General features: G+C 59.0%; 1 protein-coding gene across 1 annotated transcript in view; it reads left to right on the forward strand.

The window, feature by feature from the left end:
* The first annotated feature begins 355 nt into the window (after positions 1 to 355).
* CNTNAP5 (contactin associated protein-like 5) overlaps positions 356 to 683 on the forward strand; it is a 288857-nt gene continuing 288529 nt past the window's right edge. Inside the window, exon 1 of the mRNA XM_014954623.1 lies at positions 356 to 650. Within this exon, the coding sequence (XP_014810109.1) occupies positions 575 to 650 (76 nt within the window). The 5' untranslated portion in view covers positions 356 to 574. The remainder of the gene's footprint in view (positions 651 to 683) is intronic.

Raw genomic sequence — 683 nt, forward strand, 5'->3', positions numbered from 1 at the left:
TATATAAGATATCTATTTGTAAGCAAACAAAAAACTGAGCTGGGGGCTCTTTAAAATGTTCCAGCCACAGCTGTACTCAAAGGAGGGGGAAAGGAAAAAAAAAGAGAGGAAAAAAAGAGATTTTTTTTTTTTTTTTTTCCTCCAGGCATCTGATTTACTCCGTGACTCTGATGCTTATCAACAACGCGTGAAGATTGCAATAAGGATCCACCCTGGAAGGCGAGGAGGAGTGACTTCCAGGGGGCTGGGAGGAGGAGGTGGAGTGCAGCGCGGCTCTCGCCTATAAGGAGGTGCCCAGCGCCCGGCTGCTGCTTCCCCGCCGCAGCTCGCAAGGTGAATTTCCGCGGCAGCAGCCGGGGGAGCGGGCTCGGCTCGGGCGCTGCCGCCGGCGTTTGGAGCGGAGGAGGGTCCCCCCGACCGCCCCCGGCTCCGGGTCCCCCTTCCCCCGGAGTGCCTGGATGCCGGATGGAGTAAATGAGCGGAGGAAGAGGGAGCGCACAGAGGCTGAGAGGCGCTCGGAGACCGGGACCGGAGGAGACGGGCGGGCGGCTGGCTTCCCCCTCCGGGGCTGAACATGGATTCCCGAGCCCTCGGGGGCTTCGCTCTGCTGCTCTTCAATTTTTGGCACCTGGGATTAACCGCAACAAATTGTGAGTAGCGGGAGCTCAAGGAGTTGCCCGGGG

The sequence above is a fragment of the Calidris pugnax genome, unplaced genomic scaffold, assembly GCF_001431845.1.
Source record: "Calidris pugnax isolate Ruff unplaced genomic scaffold, ASM143184v1 scaffold103, whole genome shotgun sequence".
Lineage (NCBI taxonomy): Eukaryota > Metazoa > Chordata > Aves > Charadriiformes > Scolopacidae > Calidris > Calidris pugnax.